General features: G+C 32.1%; 1 protein-coding gene across 1 annotated transcript in view; it reads left to right on the forward strand.

The window, feature by feature from the left end:
- Positions 1-1,548: 1,548 nt before the first annotated feature.
- The window catches only part of LOC111717455 (acyl-CoA dehydrogenase family member 10), a 34,745-nt gene continuing 16,809 nt past the window's right edge, over positions 1,549-19,484 (forward strand). The window contains exons 1-19 of the mRNA XM_023492958.1: positions 1,549-1,644; positions 2,291-2,358; positions 2,718-2,759; positions 3,171-3,243; positions 3,522-3,704; positions 4,698-4,779; positions 4,858-4,926; positions 4,987-5,068; positions 5,552-5,609; positions 6,829-6,921; positions 8,120-8,161; positions 9,055-9,111; positions 10,074-10,138; positions 10,604-10,685; positions 11,221-11,283; positions 12,237-12,247; positions 12,571-12,611; positions 13,819-13,888; positions 18,996-19,056. Of these exons, the coding sequence (XP_023348726.1) occupies positions 2,333-2,358; positions 2,718-2,759; positions 3,171-3,243; positions 3,522-3,704; positions 4,698-4,779; positions 4,858-4,926; positions 4,987-5,068; positions 5,552-5,609; positions 6,829-6,921; positions 8,120-8,161; positions 9,055-9,111; positions 10,074-10,138; positions 10,604-10,685; positions 11,221-11,283; positions 12,237-12,247; positions 12,571-12,611; positions 13,819-13,888; positions 18,996-19,056 (1,200 nt within the window). The 5' untranslated portion in view covers positions 1,549-1,644; positions 2,291-2,332. The remainder of the gene's footprint in view (positions 1,645-2,290; positions 2,359-2,717; positions 2,760-3,170; positions 3,244-3,521; positions 3,705-4,697; positions 4,780-4,857; positions 4,927-4,986; positions 5,069-5,551; positions 5,610-6,828; positions 6,922-8,119; positions 8,162-9,054; positions 9,112-10,073; positions 10,139-10,603; positions 10,686-11,220; positions 11,284-12,236; positions 12,248-12,570; positions 12,612-13,818; positions 13,889-18,995; positions 19,057-19,484) is intronic.

Here is a 19,484-nt window from a genome sequence, read left to right on the forward strand (position 1 = left end):
TTGGATGAAGGAGGGTTAGATGGAGAAGGGTTAAATGGAGAAGGGTAAAATGGAGCAAGGTTGGATGAAAGAGGGTTGGATGGAACAGGGTGGGATGGAGCAGGGTGGGATGAAAGAGGGTTGGATGGATAAGGGTTAGATGGATGGAAAAGGGTGGATGAATTAGGGTTGGATGGAGGAGGGTTTAATGGAGCAGGGTTTGGATGGAGCAGGGTTGGATGGAAGAGGGTTTAATGGATAAGGATTGGAAGGAAGTTGGTTTGGATGAATGGAGGTCGTTTGGATGGATGGTGGAGGGTTAGATGGTGGAGGGTTACACGGAGATGGGTTGAATGGGGAGGGTTACATGGAGATGGGTTGGATGGGGAGGGTTGGGTGGAAAAGGGTATGAAGAGGGATGGATTGAAGAGAGATGGATGAAGCAGGGTAGACGGGGAAGGAATGGGAGGAAGGGTTGGATAGAGGTTCATATTTTAAAGGGGGTATGGTGGTGGGGGAAGGTAGACTCTTCAACTTCTTAAATCAGGGTAAACAGCTAGGTTGAATGAAATCTTGTATATTTAAAAGATTGAGGATTATCTTGAACAATTCAGAAATCAAGTTTTCAAATCATATTAAATATTTTTATTCTTTTCATCAACTCTCTTCAGGTTCACCATTTTAAGTTAACAATTGAAAAACATTTAGAAATCTTCATGTACATCGTACACACAATTCTAGAAACTTGAATTGCTTTATTTGCAAGTTTTTTAATCTTTACAAATTTCAAGGAATTTTTCCTTATCAATTTATTTTGAGCCCAATCGGTTAACCCGATTCTTCTGTTAAAGCAATGTAAAGTAGTTGAACTGAGTATGCAGTATTCTGGAGAAATTCTTTAGGGTTCATTTGAGACATATAAAACGTTTCTACGATTTATAATTACTGAGTTTGATCGCAAAGTCGACTTTCAAAATCATCTCGACGAAAAATAAAGTAAAAATTATACAGTTAACTAATTAGATGTTTAGGAACATATTTCTCAAAAGAAATTTCTCAATAAATCAATGTAAGAATGCATTATTTCTTTCATTGAATTGCTCATTTTCTATGAATTTGTTCGAAAATTTCTACAATTTCTTCAATAAAAATTCCAGAAAATCGGCAGAAAATCTTTGTGAATAATGAGAGATTTTAGAAACTAATAATTGAATAAGATTACTTATTTTCGATGATAAGCGTTGATTTTTATTTTCTCAACCTTTTCCTAAACAACTAATTAGTTTACTGTAGAATTTGTGTTACATTTTTTTTCGTCGTTATTTTATTCAAAAAAACGATTCTCGAATTTTATCGACACAAAAAGATGATTTTGAAAGTTGACTTTGCGATCAAACTCAGTACATTTACGTCGTAGTAAAGGTTTATATGTCTCAAATGAATCCCAAAGAATTTTTCAACAATATTGCATACTCAGTTCAACTACCATACATAGCCGGTCACTCCCTTAAAATATAATTTAGTCTTTCATGGAACTGTTTGTTTAGTAAAATACTCTTCTGTTCTTTTTTTCTAGCTAAATAAGGTGTTTTAACTGTCAATTTGACTTATTGCGTTGTTTTAAAGATTTCAACTACTTAGCCATTTGCATGTGAGGTGTCGCAGGTATTTTTAATCAGCAATTTGCAAAGATAATTGAAACAAATTCCAAATTCAGTTCATAGGAATTTCAAATAATTGAACATAATAATTTAATCATAATAATCTTAACATTTTTTATTTCCATGGACTAAAAAAAGGTAGATCACATATTGGAAAGCTCTGAAACGATATTTGTTACTTGTAATAACGAGATTAGATATTTAATGTTTTTAATGGGACGCCCTGTTTTCTACGTTTTACTCTAGGTTGTACTCTAGGTTGTACTCTATGTTGTACTCTAGGTTGTTCTCTAGGTTGTTCTTTAGGTTGTTCAATAGGTTGTTCTCTTTGGTTGTATTATAGGTTGTACTCTAGGTTGTACTCTAGGTTATACTTTAGGTGTCTCTAGGTTGCCCTCTAGGTTGTACTCTAGGTTGTACTCTAGGTGTACTCTAGGTTGTGCTCTAGGTTGTACTCTAGGTTGTACTTTAGGTGTACTCTAGGTGTACTCTAGGTTGTACTCTAGGTTGTACTCTAGTCTGTACTCAAGGTTGTACTCCAGGTTGTACTCTAGGTTGTACTCTAGGTTGTACTCTAGGTTGTACTCTAGGTTGTACTCTAGTTTGTACTCAAGTTTGTACTCTAGGTTGTACTCTAGGTTGTACTTTAGGTTGTAGGACGAAACATAGACGAAGGAGAGGTGGAATCCTTCATGGAGGCCCTTCAATCAGAATTAAGGAAGATTGTTATGTCACTTTTAATTTACGGCTTTTGCGTGTTTTCATGATTTGATTAACATTTTATTGACATTGGTATTTTAAATGTGTTTTAGAAAATTCTATAGATTTTATTTTCTAAAACGTCGTATAAAGAAATAGAAAATTTAAAAAATGTAATTTAGGTTTGTTATACTTTTTTTCTGCTGCGTGCAAAATATCTTTTATGTCCAGGACTCCTGGTTCTTTTTCAATCTGCATCTTGTCAATCATGTTTAAATCTTATTTTCGCTTATATTATTTGTTTTCATCTTTTATTTTGTTGTTTATAAGTTGACCTCGTTTGTTTGAAAAATGATTTTAAATGAAAATCTTGATTAGTACTCCAAATCCAACCGTAATGAAAGCTGTGGAGAAACTTAGGTAGGTAATTACGAAACTAATTGAATCCAAGAAAAATAGAAACTGATTGAATCCAGAGAAAAAAATAATTAAATTTAAGGAAAAATCACGAGAAAACCCATGAATTAACTCTATAAGTCAATTTTTATTGGCATCCCTTGAATTGATTTTGTTATAATTGGATTATTATACAACAGGATTTTTTTTTATGGAATATTCGAGAAAAGTCAAATTTGATTGTGCATAGCGAAAAAATAAGAATTTATCTTAATTAATAAAATTGGGGATTATTATGGATGTTATTCAGTTAGAAATAAGAGATAATTATTATTATTATATTTTTTATCAAAAGAATTGCATTCTTTGTAATCGAGATAACTATGATTTTGAGAAAAAAAGGTATTTTTTTTTAAAGGAATTATATTTTATTAGAGAGAAGGGATTGAAGACAGCGATCCTCACGAACAACTGGAGATCTGCAGTTTGGGATCAAGTACTGATCCAGGTCAGATTATTTTGGGAGATTTTGCAATTCATCTGCATAAATGTATTGCTTGGAGTAATATCATTTAATCAAGGTTTAAAAATGTCAAGCTTTTGCGAATTTACTAAATTATGCTCAAGCCTCAAATTCATTATATTTCATGAAAAATTATTTTCATGTTCGTTTAAGTTGTTTAAATTCACTCGCAGACTGGAATGTTGTACAGCCATGTAATTATAATTTGTAGTAACATTTTTCATGAATATTATGCTTTTGTTTAATATCATTTGATTGTTCAGGATCTACGATCTAAATTTGACGAAGTGGTCGAGTCTTGCGAGACAGGAATGCGCAAACCCGATGTTGAAATTTACCGCCATACTTTGGAGAAATTAAAAATGGCGGAAGGCGATGTCGTCTTTCTTGATGATATTGGTTCGAACATAGTTGGAGCAGAACAGCTTGGAATACAGTCCATTAAGGTGGGATAGCTGAAGTACTGTTTATACCTTTTATGTACACATATCTGATTTATTTATGAATTGTATGTTTTAGAAGTACATTTATTGAGTGTATAGAAGGAGAGGAAGAGGAGTATCTCTTCTCTGGGTCCAGAATCCAACGCAACTGATTTGTGGATTTTATAATCCTCTTTCGGGGATTTCATCCTCTACAGAAGTCCCCCCTAAGTCTCGAGCATAGAGAGAGTCGAGACTGATACATATCTCCTTGTAAGTGTTTACGGAAAAGGAGTAGATGGAGTTCCTGGGACGATAGATCATTATTCAGAAATAGCTGTTTTTGAATTTCTGATCTGCACCCTCGTCATGATCAACCTTGTGGAAGTCTGGCCAGTGGCCATTTGAAGAGATCAGTTGTAGTGAAGGCTAGGCGGGCATATGATTCAACCTATCTGGCTGGCGTCCAGAATATCTACGAGTAGGTTAAAGTAGTTAGTTGAGTTGATTGTTGGCTCCAGAAGTAGCTGTGTAGCTGATTAGCTGCAGGAGTTGCTGTATAGCTAATAAGGTCCTGGAGTAGCTGTGTAGCTTATTATCTTTTGGAGAAGCTGAATTTTAGCTTATTAACTCCAGGAGTAGTTGAGGTTTAGCTTATTAGCTCCAGAAGTAGCTGAGGTTTAGCTTATTAGCTCCAGGAGTAGCTGATGTTTTGTAGAATGAAGAAAGTTTTAGTTTGAAATTGTCATCCTTGTCCAATTCTTTGGCTGTTTCTGACCAGGAGGTTATGTTTTTTGCCATGGTTTGCTTGTTATCTGGGGTCACCACTTTAGAAGTACATTTATTGCTTCTTGATGTAAATACATGATAAATAACGAGTGTATAGAAGTAGAGGAAAATGAGTTGGTCTTCTCTGAATCCAGAATCCAACGCAACTGATTTGCGGATAATATAATCCTCTTTCATGGATTTCATCCTCTACAATGTAATAGTTTTAGCTTTGCCTTGTAATTAAAGGTAAACGATGTTGAGAACGCTATAATGGAGTTGCAGAATATTCTGGAACTTGACCTTGGTCTTCAGCCAGGAACCTCAAAAGGTCAAACTGTTTTCTATTGACTACATTTTTAGAATTTATTTTAAAACATTGAAAAATTTGAACAATATTTGTTTGTAGTGAGACAGGGTATGGAGCTAGATACTGAATCTTTAAAGAAATATCTTCTAACTCTAGGATACAGCAATGGTAAAATAATTATTTTTAACAGATAAATTTAAATTTAATCAATTTTATGATCTTAATTAGACTTGGAGATAAGACAGTTCAGTCATGGGCAGTCAAATCCTACCTATCTGTTAAATATTGGTGGGACCAAGCTAGTTCTACGGTACTGTTATAAACGTAAATTCAGTTAATAAGTTGAGTGATGTCTAATTATAATGGCCTTAAACCTTGCTTTTGTTGAATATTCCTCTCTTGAAAATGCATGGAACAAAAGTTATAAACCAGGACTATGGTCCATTTCCAACACTAAGTGTTAGAAATGTGCACAAATTGAAAAATCTTCGAGAGAAAAGGCAATAGTAAAAACTATGACCAACAATTTGTGAAGCATGACGAGGACTACAATTACTATTAAAACTTGGGACCGTTTTCAAGCCAGTTCCTTCATTTTCAAACATATCCTAAATTGCTCATTGTCAGAAAAGGGCCACATCTCAGTTTGGAACTAGTGTCCCATAAAATTTTAGATGTTCTTTGTCAGCTGTTTTTCTGACATCATCCATTTTTTCCTTGTTTTCGTATGACATAATTTTTGTTCATTTATTGTTACTAAAACGGGTAGCAACTATTATGAGGTTTGTTACAGAAAGAAGCCTCCTGGCAAGCTGCTGCCTGGAGCCCATGCAGTTGAACGAGAGTTTCAGGTAACCTTTGGGGATCAAATGCGAAATTAAATATTTGTAAGAACTCGTTATTATGTGTTCAGTATATATAATGAAATTAGATTGAGTTGTTAAAACTGTCATTACAAGTCATCCAAAAACGCTTGGTTAACCCTTTAAACTTATTAATGGCTTATTAGTCAAAATCCCGATTTTAAGTATTTCTTAATAAATATTTCTAAAAAGTTAAAAAAGTTTAAAAAAAAAAAGCTGTAAAGGAAAGGAGTTAATTGAATAGTATTTTTCATGAAGTAACCAAACTACGGGAGGAGTAGAAATTAAGATTTATTGTTATAAATTCATTCATATATATATATATGTATATAAATATCACACAAGTCACAACTACTAGCGTACTGTATGAGACTTTTTACCCATATATTTGATTTTAGGGTTAGATACCCCCAAGGAACTATATACAGGAACGCCCAACTCAGATTTACGCAAATTGTGTACTACGTACTCTGTGGGAGGAATGTAAACAAACACAGTGCCCCCACAGAAGTCGAAGGGAAAGGACTAAAGCTCCCATGTGATATTAAAGTCCAACGAAAACCAAGTTAGTATATCAAGTTAGAGTGAATAGTGAATACTTATGTCTTTCTGGTCAATATGGAAAATACAATAGCAATATATTTTTATTCCACACCTTGGGCCATTTTCCCTCAAAAATGATGTGTTTCCCCTGAATTCTTTGTTTTGATCTCCTCCCACTGCAGTACACATAATTGACGCATGAGATATGGCGGTTCCTGGTCTCTATATTTCTTGGATACCCCATACAATTCATTAATTAATAATAAAAGATTCTCATGTTGCAATGCATTTTTTATCATATTTTATATCATAAAATAACAATATTTGAATAATAAAGAACATTTCCCTGATCATAAACAGTTCACCTTTTGTTTTTGTCTGTACTGTTTGTATGTTGGTAAGACAGGATATGTGTCAGTATTGTATTGGTATGAAGGACTACCACTACAGTATCAACCGGAAACTAATTTCCGTCCTTTTTTGGTTTTTGATGGGACTTGGCCTTGACTTCTACGGAATGACAGTTGATCGCTTACTATTATTATTATTATTATTATTACTACAGTGTGCACTACCTGTAACAAACTAAATCTTTGTTTTGATCCACTTTCACTTGTCAGATTTTGATAAAATTTAGCTTTTTGGAAAGCCTTTGACATAAGGAAATATTGGGAAATTTAATAGTTTAATATTAGATGAGACTGTAATAGGGACTCCCTTCTATCTGATGGAATTTGTAGACGGAAAGATATATAAGGTTGGATATATATATATATATATATATATACTCGAGATAGAAATAAATAACTCTAGATTTTAATTCTCTGAATCTGATTTCTTAAATGCATTCTCTGCAGGGAGTAAAGAATAGAAGGGAGATATATCTGACACTGTTCGCCTTACCATATGATTATACATGCTTTGCAGACGGGTACTCCACTTGTATAAGAAATATTCAGAATAGGTTATTGTATACGCAGTAATTGTACACCAGAAAAATATTTCTTATACAAATGGAGTACCCGTCTGCAAAGCATGTATAATCATATGGTAGGGAGAACGGCGTCAGTTATATCTCCCTTCTATTCCTTACTCTTTGATTCTCTGTGACAGAGATGAATTTTCAAGACAGCACTTAAATCTTAAATTTTAATCAGTTTGTTCGTTATTTATTATATTTTTTCTTATTGGTTGCCCACCTTAAATTTGTTATTTGTCTTTCAAAAAATGACTTTATTCAATGAGAAATAAATTAAAAACAACTTCCTAGGCATTCCAAATGCGTTAAAGTAAAATGTAAAAATACAACCCTCTTTCATTTTATACCCTGCTTCTTCCATTTCAGTGGAATATGTAACAATTCATTTTCTTGATGTTTTTAAAGAGAAATTTCACAAAAATAGACGTGAAACTTTTTTTGTTCTCTTAAAGTCATTTATCATTCTCAACAGATTTTCTATAAGGTTGCTTTTATTACATTAGGCTAAGTAAGATTTTAAACCAAAACATTTTTCAAAACTATTTAAAAAAACATTTTGATAAATCATTTTGAAAAATCTCTTTGCTCATATATATTTGTCTGTATATATGTTAGCTATAGCTGGCCAAACGGCTGGACAGAATGAGCTGAAATTTGTTGAGGGAACCTATTGGTGCCTGGGAACTGGGGAGTAACAAAAGCTAAAAAAAATCCACATTTTAGTTTTTAAAAATAAATTTTTTTTTCAAATCTAAATTTTTTTTCTTCTAAATTCAAGAATAAAATTTTCCACGGGCAACGCTGGGCACTTCAGCTAGTTATTAATAAAATCTTAATTGTGATTTAAATGTTACATCTCACTTTCTTCTAACCCACTTTAGAAGAAAAAACACCATAAACAAAATTTAAAACAATGTCAATCCAAAGTTATGATCTTGATTTCCAATATTATGAATTAATATTCCAATATTTGAAGGATCCCAGTTTACCAGAACTGTCTACAGACCAGAGAAGGAAGGTGACCTGTGTTTCTTTCATACATATAAAGAATTAGTTTTATTATTTTATTCAGGGCTGCATTTTATTCTGCTTTTTGCTTCTCATTTTCTTTATGATTTTCCTTTACTTAACCCTTCTAAGGAAAATAGTTAATTTTGATTTAAGTTAATAGATGTGTTTTAAAATTATAAACTTACAAATGACAAAAACGAGGTTTTTTGAAGAACAAATTTCAACATTTATAAAAAAACTATATTATTATATTCTTCGTGTCTTTGGTCTTACTTTGAAATGGTTTCGAAAAATATTTGGCAGTACCTTGTCTGTTTGCATGTCTGTCTGTTTGTATCCAATAAACGTCAAATCTGCTGAACCGATCAGGCCCAATTTTTGTGTGGGACTTTACATGACCCCAAGAAAGGTTTATGAAAATTTAAAAAATATGCCTTCAACAAAATTCGATTTTTATTAAATGTTTAAAATCTACGATTTTTAAAAATAAAATCCGCAATTTTTGTTTTGTTTTTGTTTACAATGTATTCAAAGAGAAAATGTTTACAATTGAAATAGAAGATGGGCGCGAAGCGCAAAAATCCTAGTATATATATATATATATGTATGTATAAGCAATTTATTATTCAATTAAAAAAGATATTTACATGCATCTGATGGGCATTTCCAGTTACCCCCCCCCCTGGGTGACGTAGTATAGATGCAAAATAACCGTTTTCACCCTAGAGGGCATTTTTTTCGCCAAGCATTTTGTTTTTTAAATAAAAAATAAGGCTTGGGGATGACATGTACAGTGTACACTATAGGAGCTATCAGTGAACTCACAAATTAATGACTGTTAGGGCACGGTAAACGCGCATAATTCCTGTTGGCTGCTGCCTGAAATGTATTCCTGTGCAGGTGTACACAGCAATGATTGATGTGCTGGCCGCAATCCACAATGTTGATGTATTCAAGGACACTACTGTTCACTCATTAAATATTTATTCTATTTGAAATCTTAAAGTAATGTTCAAATATTTTGCTTTTGAAATTGTATTTTGGAAAACTACATTTCAAAACAAATTTTTAGCATAGATATTTTGCTAATAAACAGTGTTGTGATTTGAAATATTTGTATTATCAGCTTAATCTTTTCGTAAAATTAGCCTTCGGATAAAAAGCTTTTTGTTTGTTTTTGGTAATATAAATATTATTTAAACTTTATAAACTTGATTTCTCCAGAGTTAAAATCATTCAGTATTGCACCAATTTTGAAATTACCTCTTTGTACAATGAATCCCAGATACAGAGCGTCCCATATATTATATCATATTAGATTCTCTCCAATCCTTAACGCCAAAATACACATAATATTAAACCCCAATAACCCCCCTTATGGCCGCCACTGATTTTCTGCAAAAGAAATTTTTTATTAGCCTTATTAAATTACTCGAAATGAATCATTCTTCTTAAATTTTCTGATTTGTCCCCCAAATCGTAATTTAGACCCAATAACGCGGTCTAATTTGATATGGGACTGAATACATAGCAAGAGTTTTCTTTAATGTCGTATTACATATTTAAGATCAAATGCCGCGGCAAATAATTCTATTATTCTAATATTAATATAAATGAGTTTCATATAGTCCTGAAATATGAATGCAATTGATATATTAATATTAAACTCATTTTCCGCTGCATTTGATCTTAAATATGAAATATGACATTATAAAAAAAACTCTTGCTATGTATTAATTCATATTCACTTTGCTCTTGTTCAAATTTTAAAATATAATACAATTAAAATACAGTTAACAATTACAAAAACTTTTTGGTCGAAAGTATAGTCAATATACATTAGATACATTAGGGGAAAAAACCGGAATATGAAACAGTAAAGAATTAAAACTTGTTATGATAAACAGTAAACCAATTAGGCTGGTATTGAAGGATATGGGAAACATGAAGGTTACGTTGACCGTCAGATCAAAACATGGTCCAGGTATATATTAAGACAAGGACATTTTATGCAATATTTATAGTGTTTGTTAATCCAAATTTATAGTGTTTGATAATCCAAATCATAGTTTTCAAAAACTTTGCGTTAAGTCCATAAATCATAAACATTGGGTCGGGAAACTTCTTCTTACCTGTTAATTGCCGAAAGAATATTTTACTTTTGTTTTGAAAATGATAAAATGTATCTATGTATTGTATATTGTATACTGTATAGTGTACTGTATACTGTATACTGTATAGTGTACTGTATACTGTATACTATATAGTGTACTGTATACTGTATACTGTATTATATTGATTAATTAACTGTTACAAGTGGGAAATCAGAATCTAAGAAATACTGCAACTCTGTTGAAATAGTTTTGTATACTTTTTTTAAATAATAATTTTCTAAAATGATTTTTAAAAAAAATAATATATTTTTTTTAAATATGATATTTATTTGTAGACAATACGAGTTCAGCAAAACAGAGGATATTGAAGCTATGAATATACTAATGGAATGGCTGCCCAAGAATATCCCCTCTCAGGTGCCATTTTATATTTGTACTTCTTTATGTACAATGTACATTTTATAGCTATTGTACAATTTACTTTTTTATCAATCGTGCACATTGTACTGTACTGTCCTTAAAAGGAAAACAATTGTAATGACTTTTTGAGGGTTAAAGGAACTAGTTTTTTGTCACAAACTCAAACTTTTTAATCCCTATTTCTTTGAAACCTGATGGTGTAAACCTTTAATATTTTAAACCTAGGCATTTTGGTCCAACAGAATTATTCCAAGTTTGGAATATCAAAGATCTACGACATAAGGTTGCTTAGATATAAGGTTTATAATTTTGAGTTTGTGGCAAAAACTCATTTCCTTTTTTATTTTAAATTATATTCTTTTTAAAGAAATTAATATATCTCCAAATCCCACCTTTTAATATATTTAGTCAAATTTTTGTTGTGGGAAATTCGCATTTTTGGGGGGGAGAGAGGGGGGGGGGTCCAATGAACTCTTAAATATTTTTGAAATTAACTAATTTTATGCTTAAATCAAATAAAAATGTGGCCTAGACTCGGACACGTGTGGTTCATGGAGACTTCAGATTAGACAACATCATCTTCGACAAGGAATTTGATTGATTTAAGAACTAATTCATAATATTTCTAGCTTTCCATAAACATCAACCCACCTACTTAGAAGTTTTAAACCAGGATAAGAACATTGCCGTGGTTATACCGAGTTCCCCAATCAACATTTTAGGCCAATCGATAATGGGGTTCATAAGTTATGATCGGAATCCAAACAGACAGACACCCAAAAAGAGAGATTACTAATTTATATATATTCATAGATATGCATTTTACTACTTTCTTGTTTGACAATTACATATGACCATTACATACGTAATTTAGCTAAAAACTAACAAATTAAGCTAATAAGTAACAAATTAAGCTAATAAGTAACAAATTAAGTTATTAAGTAACAAATAAAGCTAACAACCAATAGATTGTGTAAAATAACTGTTAGCTAACAGCTTACTAAATTGTTTAAATTAAAGCTCACAACCATTAATTGGTTTATAATAAGTTTCATCCAGTTTGATGAAATATAATAACAAATAAACAACTAATAAACTGTCTTACATAGCTTTAAATCGCTGAATAGATTAAATTTAAGCTAACAATACAAGCATAGTTGGATAAAACTTAAAGTTACAAATTGTTTGAATTAAAGCTAACATCTAATTTAAGCGTGATACATATATATTAAATAATTATCTCTGTTTCTTTGTTTTTTTGCATGTCGAAGCATAACCCATGAGCCCCCGGACCAATTTGCCTCAAATTTTGTTTGGGGAACCACAAGAATGGTCTTAGCTTGGTTTAAAAGTTGAGTGGGTTGACTTGTATTAAGGGAACTCTAAGCGAAGCTGGGTTTCCGAGCTGTTTTTATATAAACTTGTATAGCTGTCACTTTTTAGATCAAACTGATTGTTCTTTCGTTTTTAAACACGCTCAAATGTTTTATAAACTTGTATTTTATTTTAAACATTTTTCTCTCCATCAATCACTTATATTCTGTACAGGATGATTGCAGGTAATTCATCTGTACACTAAAGGGAAAGTTTTCCAAATCAAGATGGGGCCGGGGGTGGGGTATTTTATATATAATTTCATTAATTTGAAAGAATGAGACTTTTCGGATAATTAGAAGGGATGTTTGGGAAAAGGATCAAAGAAATATTGTGAATTGCTCAGCAGTTCAGCACTACTATTATTGGTTCTTTAAAAAGGATTTGGTACAAGGCTACTAGCGCATTGTAAGTTTAGGGTAGCAGAATGTAACTTTTTCAGATCTTTGTAAATAATATTATAAATTATTTCAAAAAATGAGTATTTTAGTTGTTTTTCTCTGTTCAGTAAAGTTTTGGCTATACTGGACTGGGAGTTATCTACTTTAGGTAAAAACTGTTTAATGATTGTCGTCTTTGCTATTTCTTTTGTTTATTATATGCCGCTAAGGAGTGTGTTACTTTACAATTTTAATGACTGATATACAGGGTTACACACTAAGTATAAGACTGTAAAGAAGACTTTAAACTCTTAAAATATGACAATCCCAAAGTTTAATCATCAAGTGTTTGCCTTCAATATAGTTTTTTTATTTAATTATTTCCCAAAGAAAGATAAAAGTTTCAGTTTTTGGAAACAATAATAATTTTGAAATAGACTAAATAAATTCAGTACAGTCCTCATTGAATTCTCATCTTTTGCGGGTTACCCTGTATTTCGAGCGAAGAATGTTTAAAAATTTTTTTTTACAATTTTACAATTTTTATAGAAAACTATAAGCTGAAGGGCCCGGCTTGCCCGTGAAAAAAAAATTTGAAAAAAAATTTGGAAAAAATCGATGTTTTTTAGCCTTTAACACCCCCCGGCCATCCAAGTGTCCACAAACAATTTCAGCCCAATTTGTCCAGCCGAATAAATAAATATACGAATGTCTTGTTTTATTATAGAGATTAGTGAAATCAATGTAAAATATAAGGAAATGACAATTATTTTATTTTTTTTGGTTAGCACTGCATATGCTTTAATATTTTAGTTGCACATTATGCAGGAAAACATATAACTATCAAAAAGCTGCCAAAATTATATTTTTTATATTTTGCTGTAGCCTAGTATTTCATGCTTTTCAGTGTTTAATGTCACTTCACATTTTATAGTTAGTACTTGTAAATGTTGATTATTTAAGTCAGAACCTTTGTTTGTGAACCCGAGATTGATTGATCCCCATCTGTTGCCGACCTACGTATTAATTTAATTCCACTTCGATATCCTGTTAAATTGTCTTTTGTTGTTAATTGAAGAATAAAGCTTTGATCCTCAAATTTGTAAGTTCCCTTTTTGGATATTGAGATTGAGCCTTCAAGATAAAGGATACTCCATTCAAAAGTTTCAACCTTAATTCACAATTTTAGGAATAGATCATTGACTAATCAAAAAAGCGGTTGCAACAATTTAATTTAATAAGAAAGAAAGAATTTATTAAATATATGTAAAGTTAAATATCAATTCCAGCAAACTTTAATCTTAAAAGCCCAACCATCCGAACGGTTCTAATGTTTTTTAAAGGTATTTACGAATAGAAAAATATAAAATTTTTAGGGGATCCTATGACGGACATAGCTTACAGTTGCCTGCCGTTTTATTTCCCAGAAGACTCCGCGATGCTAAGGTTAGTTTTGCAAACCTTTTATTTGATATTACAGGGAGAAAGAGTGCCAGACGCAAGATATGATTTTGCTTTTGTAACGCCTTCAAATATACTGAAGATTGCTTAGTGTTTAAATGCTATCTTCATATTGGACAGTTTAATGGGTATCACTGAATACTCAAGTGCCTGGTGTTGCCTGTCCTGGAATCTCAAAATTGTGATATGCCACCTATCCCGTGTTTATACCCAGGGATGCTCATGTATTTTTTTTATCAAATATGATAACAGATGCAAATATTTTGACATTCCTACGGTGGTAGGCGATAATATCAATACAACGAAGACGACTTTCAGTTTCAATTTTAATTTATATCTAGCTTTTAAACAGCATAAATACACATATAAATGGAAACAAAGAGAATCTGTTAATTTAAATGGCTTCTCTTTAATTACATGTAAACTTGTAATTCGAAAAAAAGCTTGTTAACAATAAAACTTTTATAAAAAACTCGTCTTCATTATATTGATATTAACGCCTACCACCATATATTATTTGTTCTAACTTTTCTTCTTGTATGTACATCATTCATCATATATTTTGGCTTATTTAGAAAAAAAATATTTTTTTTGGGACATCTATGGCAGTTTCCATGCTGTTAACTATAAGAATTGAGTTGAGAGGATCCTGCTTTTCTTTATATCTTTGTATTGTTTACACATGTGTTAGATCTGACTCAGAAACACATAATTTAAACACACATTCTTGGTGTATTGAGACCCCCTCCTAGCCCCATCGCTAATGTTTTCTCCATTCGCCAACGAATATGTTTTTCCTGTTCAATTTTCTTTTTTCTTCTTGTTTCCTGTTTCCACGGATGCAAATATATCTATTTTTCTTTTTTTACAATTCTTTGAGTGATACAGATTTACCTGGTATAAGTTACATTCATACTATGCTTTATATTAAAAGATTTCAAGATTAAACACATAGATTAATAATAATACAGATAGAACTCTAGATGTCGGCTTTTCAAGATTTAGAGATTTTTCGTTCACAATAACTATGAGGCAGAAGTCCAAAGGAGTTACGCGCATGCTTTTTCTTTGTCTTGTCATTCAACGCGGCAAGCGCGTAACTACTTTGGGCTTTTGCCTCGGGGTTAGATGTCGTCTTTTCAAGATTTAGAGATTTTCGTTTACAATAACCCTGAGAAAGTCTTGTCATTCAACGCGGCATGCGCGTAACTCCTTTGGGGTTATTGTGAACGAAAAACCTATAAATTCTTGAACAGTCGACATCTAGTGCTCTATCTGTATTTTTATTAATCTTTGATTAAACGTGTTTTCAAGATTTTGATTCTTTTTTAACTTAAAGTAAACTCGTCTTCATCGAATATTTGTCTTATGAGCACTGTACGGGGAATATTTATCCTGACTACTCTGCAAATATTACTCGATAGCTTGGGAACCCAGCTTTGCCTTGAAATATAAAGCCAACCCTCTCAACTTAGAATTTTCAAACTCGGCTGAGAACATTACCGTGATTTTACAAAATTTCTCATTCAAAATTTGAGGCAAATCGGTCAAGTGGTTCCTGAGTTATGATCTGACCTACATAATTCATACTCTTAAACTCTACTATTTATTATATATAGAGGACTTAAAACTTAAGGTAGGGCCGGTTGTTCTCTGTTTTTATACAGGGTAACCCACAAAGGATGAGACTTCAGAGACGACTGCACGGAATTTGTTTAGCCCGTTTTCTAGCATTAAGGGTTCCTTGCAGGCAAAAACTGACTTATTTCTGTGCTTTATCAAAGCCATCAAAATACTTGTTAAATGTAGAAACCAAAAATTAGCTTTAAATCGTCATATTTTTAGAGTTGTGGGTCGTCTTTGAAGTCTCATCGTTTGTGGATAACCCTGTATTTGCACAAATAATCCTGAAATAATTGTTTTCAAGACTTATAAACTCTAGATTGGGACAGATCAGTGGTTTGAGGCTACTTTTAAAAAACGATAAATCTTTAAAATATCGGAATTTGGGGTTTTTGGAAACCGAAGTACTCAATTGTCGCGAAGTACTTCAAAAAAGATCTTTTTATTTTAGAATTGATTAAGTTATTTTTATGGTTTCTTGAGCTTGATCGGAATTTTTAACCTGAATCGGTGAAAACTATTATTTAGGGGATAAAAACCCATCTCTTTGTTAATGATAAGTTTCTTAGAAATGGAAAAAAATGGAACAGGTTAAACTTTGAATTTAAGGTTACATATTTTTAACCTTTTCTTGACTTTCGTTTTATACCATATGCATTGAACCCTTTATAACATGAAGAAAAATAAATCAAGTTTATTGACTTTAAGAAAATTATTGGAAACATAAGATAGAAAATTGCTACCGTTTGATTTATCTCTGCAGAAAAATATTTTTAGTTCTGTTTGAGATCGGTTTTACACTTTGCAAGTTTCTTGCAACCTCAAACCAGCACTGGTTTATTGAAGACGACATTTAATTTAAGCTGTTACGATTTATTCAGGACAAATTCAAATTGATCACTAAATACCTAAATGCAAAAATATAAAATATCGAAATATTTGTTCAAAAAAGTTTAAAAAGATGTGCATTGATTTGTTTATATTTATAAACGAGTATACCAATGAAGAAGAGAAATAAATATGAAAGTTATGAATCTAATGAATGTCGTCTTCGATATACCAGTGCCGATCTCTAGGGTTTGCAATGGTAATTAACCTAAAGGAACTGAACACTTGCTTCAGATTAGAATTGATCTGTAATAGAACTTTGACATGTCAAACTAAAAATTCTGTTATATCCGATTTCAAGAGTGATCACCATCAGGTTGCAATAAAATAGAATTTCCTTTCTATCTTTTTTATTGTTTGATTTGTACAATTGGGAAACAAGCATCCGAACATTTCATGATAATATTTATCAAATTAATATAACTGTTAGTTTGAACATGAAACTTATGTATATGGACATGTTAACGTAATATTATGTAACCCTCTAACTTAACCGGGGCATGTCTGACTTACAACGGTACCTATTAAACCTCTTTCGGAGTAACATTGAGGAAGTTAATGTTAACTTTTTGCAGTAAAGTTAAAAGGTGTTGAATTCTGACCATTTCCTCCAGCATCACTTTTTACTCTCTTACTTTTTACACAAACATGTATTCTAGTCTAGTAGACGTAAAGGTTTTTTGTCTAAGTATTTAAAACCCAGAAACGGTTCATTTTATTCTCGAGCTCACTCTGAACAAATTTACCCACAGTAAAAAAAACAAAAGTCAGTAATCATATTGTGTCTTTGAAATTAGGTCTTAAAATGCTAATTATAAGCATAAGCGATCTTGAAGAGGTCGCTAAATTTTCTTATTTATTGGGATACCCTGAGATGGGAACTTTTGAATGGGATATCCTTAATCCTGATCGGATAATTAATCTGGAGATTAAAAATGAGTGGAGAACAAGCAATATTTAATCTGCAGATTTAGAAAAAGAGTGGATTAAGCCTTAATCCCGATATCCACCATTCTAAAGTTTTCAGCTCTGTTTATACACAATGATCTCTATTGTTGTTTCCCCTCTATCTTTTCTCGATAATTGTAAACATTGCAGGGTTCTATAAACAAATATAAGACGTCATAACCAGTCCATTTTCATTTATTACTCCCTCATACTTATCCACTCGGAACTTTTTCCGATATCTTTCTTAACTCGGAACTTCGGAACACAGCATTAAAGGGACTGTACTTCTCTCTGAACTCTGAACTTCAGAACACAGAATTAAAGGGACTGTACTTCTCTCTGAACTCTGAACTTTGGAACACAGCATTAAAGGGACTGTACTCCTCTCTAAACATTGAAATCTGAACTCTGAACTTTGGAACACAGCATTAAAGGGACTGTACTCCTCTCTAAACACTGAAATCTGAACTCTGAACTTTGGAACTCAGCATTAAAGGGACTATTCTCCTCTCTGAACTCTGAACTCTGAAGTTCGGAACACAACCTTAAAGGGACTGTACTCCTCTCTGAACTCTGAACTTCAGAACACAGCATTAAAGGGACTGTACTTCTCTCTGAACTCTTAACTTCGGAACACAGCATTAAATGGGTCTGTACACCTCTCTGAACTCGGAACTTCAGAACACAGCATTAAAGGGACTGTACTCCTCTCTGAACTCGGAATTTCAGAACACAGCATTAAAGGGACTAAACGTAATTAAAAAGTGATCTTCCATTAATAAAATGGCATTTCCGATTCATTAGGGTACCCTTTAAAGCTGTGTTTGACCAAGAATGAATTTGTTCTCCAATATTTGTCTTGCAATAATTTGTTGAGTTTAAATTTCAATTATATTTTTTTAAAGGAGACTTATGATACAGAATAAAACAGAGTTCATTGTGATTACTCAACACTTTGTTGATGCTCTTGGTAAAACGACGATATCGACCACATTATTGAGCATATAAAGATTTTAAGGGTACCCTACCTTTTCAACCATGGCCCTATTTAATTTAGAGATACTTAAAATTACAATGTCTAACTCTTTAAGTTTTTTTTGTCTTTCAAAGGTAACCATTATTTATTGTGTAATATATTGTGAATATACAATTTCAAAATAAATACAGCTTCTCATGTTTTGTAGAGTTTCTTGAAAATTAAAAACCTGTGCTCGAACGTATGAAAATAGAAACGCGATCTAATATTTTACAGATATGTATTTGTTTTACTTATCCTTCGGTTTCGGTCAATACTCAATACCCTTAATCCATACGCAAAGAACTACTTTGCCCCTTCGTAGCTCTTCTAGCTTTACTTTCCCCCACATCCTGGACCCCCCCCCTCCCCCAGCCCCATCTTCTCGTTTATTTTAGATATGCATAGTTCGTCTTATGCATACAGTGTTCTGTTGGTGATGGGTCGGATGAATTTTAATTTCAAATTTCAAATTAAATTGTCAAAATATTCTGGGATTGAAGTTGATTTTACATTTATTTCCAGCCATCATTAAAAGTATGATTTGATTTGTGGGTAACCCTGTACATTCTAATTTATTTTGACTCTTTGCTTTGAATAAAATATGATTGTTTAAAGAGGTTTAGAGGGAGCTGATCTGAACCTCCTTGGAATACCAACTGAAGAGGAGTGTCTACAGGTATAGCTTAATGTGTTTAGATACTGCAGCAAAGATGGAGCAACAAATATTAATTTTTAAAAAAATTCTATTTCGATTGTATTTTTCACTGAAAAGGGATTTTTTGCCATTATCTAACAATGTGTTTAGAAAGTTTAATAAAACCTTTTTTAAACTTAAAAAAAGAAAAAACCCAGAAATTATATCGTATCGAATGTATTTAAAATCACGGGTAATAATGTTTTTTTTTCAAGCAAATATTTTTCCACCCATAGGGAGTGTTTCCTAGATAAGGCCCCCTTCCCCTTCATAAAAATAACTCTAGCGTATTGCACACCATCTTAACAAAGAAATCAAATTAGATTTTTTTTCCACTTGATCAAGGTAACACAGATGACTACTGGCATGCAGGAGAATATTTTGTTAACAAAAGTTGGAAAGTAAAGAAA

This window comes from Eurytemora carolleeae, unplaced genomic scaffold (assembly GCF_000591075.1).
Source record: "Eurytemora carolleeae unplaced genomic scaffold, Eaff_2.0 scaffold177, whole genome shotgun sequence".
Taxonomy (NCBI): Eukaryota; Metazoa; Arthropoda; class Copepoda; order Calanoida; family Temoridae; genus Eurytemora; species Eurytemora carolleeae.